The sequence below is a fragment of the Merops nubicus genome, unplaced genomic scaffold (assembly GCF_000691845.1).
Source record: "Merops nubicus isolate BGI_N331 unplaced genomic scaffold, ASM69184v1 scaffold18420, whole genome shotgun sequence".
In the NCBI taxonomy this organism is placed as follows: domain Eukaryota; kingdom Metazoa; phylum Chordata; class Aves; order Coraciiformes; family Meropidae; genus Merops; species Merops nubicus.
The window spans coordinates 25,561-27,731 of NW_008583741.1; the positions used below are offsets into that span (position 1 = coordinate 25,561).

General features: G+C 37.4%; 1 protein-coding gene across 1 annotated transcript in view; it reads right to left on the reverse strand.

The window, feature by feature from the left end:
• TANGO2 (transport and golgi organization 2 homolog (Drosophila)) overlaps positions 1–2,171 on the reverse strand; it is a 23,558-nt gene that overhangs the window by 15,412 nt on the left and 5,975 nt on the right. Inside the window, exons 3-4 of the mRNA XM_008942109.1 lie at positions 1,345–1,464; positions 241–355 (exon numbers count right to left, since the gene is read on the reverse strand). Of these exons, the coding sequence (XP_008940357.1) occupies positions 241–355; positions 1,345–1,464 (235 nt within the window). The remainder of the gene's footprint in view (positions 1–240; positions 356–1,344; positions 1,465–2,171) is intronic.

Below are 2,171 nucleotides of genomic sequence, written 5' to 3' on the forward strand. Positions count from 1 at the left end.
TCATGAAGCAATAATTAGAATAGACTATAAGATAGTCCTCCAGTGATGAAAAAGATGAAAAAATAGCCCAGGAAATTATGACTAGAGTAACATCAGGACCTTGAATGCTAATTAGCAACAAAGAGCTCTAGCTTTAGTTTGTGAATGGGTTCTGTATTGTTACACTTATGTGTATGTAATATAACAAATATGTCACTGCTATTATCTTTCTCCATTTGAACTGATATTTTGTAGACTTACTTCAAGTCAGCTGCTAATAAATTAAATCCATTGTAAAGATGTCCTTCTACTGAAACTTTCTTCAGGTAAGAGTAGCTATCCAGATCTGCAGTCAAGAAGTTTGTTACAAGAGCACCTAAGAGAGAGAAGTACATAGAGCAGCTTGTATGTGTGAACTCACTATTCTGACAGGTTGGTAAAACAAAGGATTCCTGTCACCAACACAGTGTAACAATGAAAAAAAAACCCACACCAAAAGAACCAATAACTAGGCAGCCTTTGAAAGTCTTACAGCATTGTATCACATTCACATTAAGAGTTTAACTATTACTGTGAAGAACTGTCAAAAACTCTTGGTCAAAATTTCTGCAGAAGCCACATTTACTAACTATTCAATACTGAATGTGCCTTTCCTCTCCTCCCACCTAGACAAACTCTTTCTTGTCTTGCTTCATGTCCCTCATATATGACCCTCAAATGAAATACAAATTACATTGTTCATCTGTTTCTCTATATAACATGTTTTGCCATTGCAACACATTCCCAATGCTGTACCTTAAGACAGTTACAAAAAGACCTATTTTCACTTTTAAAAAAACCCACAGATGCACTTTCCAAAGGAGGTTTGTTTTTTCTTTTAATTATATCTGCTCCTCTGACTTACCAATGTGTAGGGGAGAAGGGACTACAATAATCTTTTAGGCTAACCTCCAGCATAATGGAAGTTGCATTGTTTCCTTGATTTAGACATCTGAACAAGAACAAACATTTCAAAAAGCCTACTGTAATACAGCTCTAGCTCAATGCTTGCTTAGTTGTTGCAACTGTTAGTGAGAACTGCTTTCAAGAGAAGATGGTGCTGCATTTCTTGTCTGAATGTGACTTCAGGCTCTAGGCACTACATCTTGTTTTACTTTTGCCTGCTTGATTAGAATATCAATATCAAGGCAAGTTCCCCACACAGGCACTCAAACTCAGGAGTTCACAACTTCCATTTGCAGCACACAAGCATTTTATTTTCCATAAAGTGAAGTTGAAAAAAATTAATATTGTAATCACTGTTTTACTGGGACACCAGGGCTTCATTGTTCCCTTCCCTCTTTTTCTGTTTCTACTACCTCATACCTCTTCCTTTTGCATGTTTATCGATCTTTGGCTGCATATAGTTTGTCAGGGCTGCCATCTTGCCTTTCTTACTGATTCCCAGCCATGTCCCACCTTCTTTTCCTTCCTCCATATCCAGACCTAAAGGAGTAAATAAGAGTTAGGCTACTATTTTTTAAAAAATCTGAAGCTTAAATAAGAATTTCTTAATATAAATCCTGAGTCTTGTTTAGACTGGATAAAATGCAGTAGGAACAAGACTGTCTTTTGGAGAGGGGAGGTAAGCCCACTTAAACTACCTGCCCTCCAATTCTGCACTGTCAAATATTTCCCAAGGTACTGCAGTAATAGATCAGAGATAACGAGAAAATTAAATGTAAAAGGAAAACTTAAGTTTTGCCTACATGCTAAAATAGACATAAAACTAGGTAGGCTCAGAATGCTTGTTAGCTCAAAAGCAAGTCTCAGAAGATTGATGTTATTCGCAAGTTTAAATTAGCCAGTAGCCATAAAAATTTAAGAGTAAGCTAGGTAACTGATAAAAATCTTGGACCCTGGTAACAGCATTTTACATTGAGGATGGGGACCCACAAAAGCGAAGGCCGCCTCATCCAAACTCCTTTAAAGACAGTACAAGTCAAAGAAACCCAACAAAAACCCACTACCTATTTATAATGAGCACATTACCCATCAAGTATTTAATGGAAAACCAAGAACTAGTTCTTCTCAGCAAGTTTGCTGATGGTATGAAACTGGGAGGTTTGGCTGATACACCTGAAGGCAGTGTGGCCATTCAGGGAGATTTGGACAGACTGTAGAGCTGGACAAAAAGCAATCTAGTGAGGTTC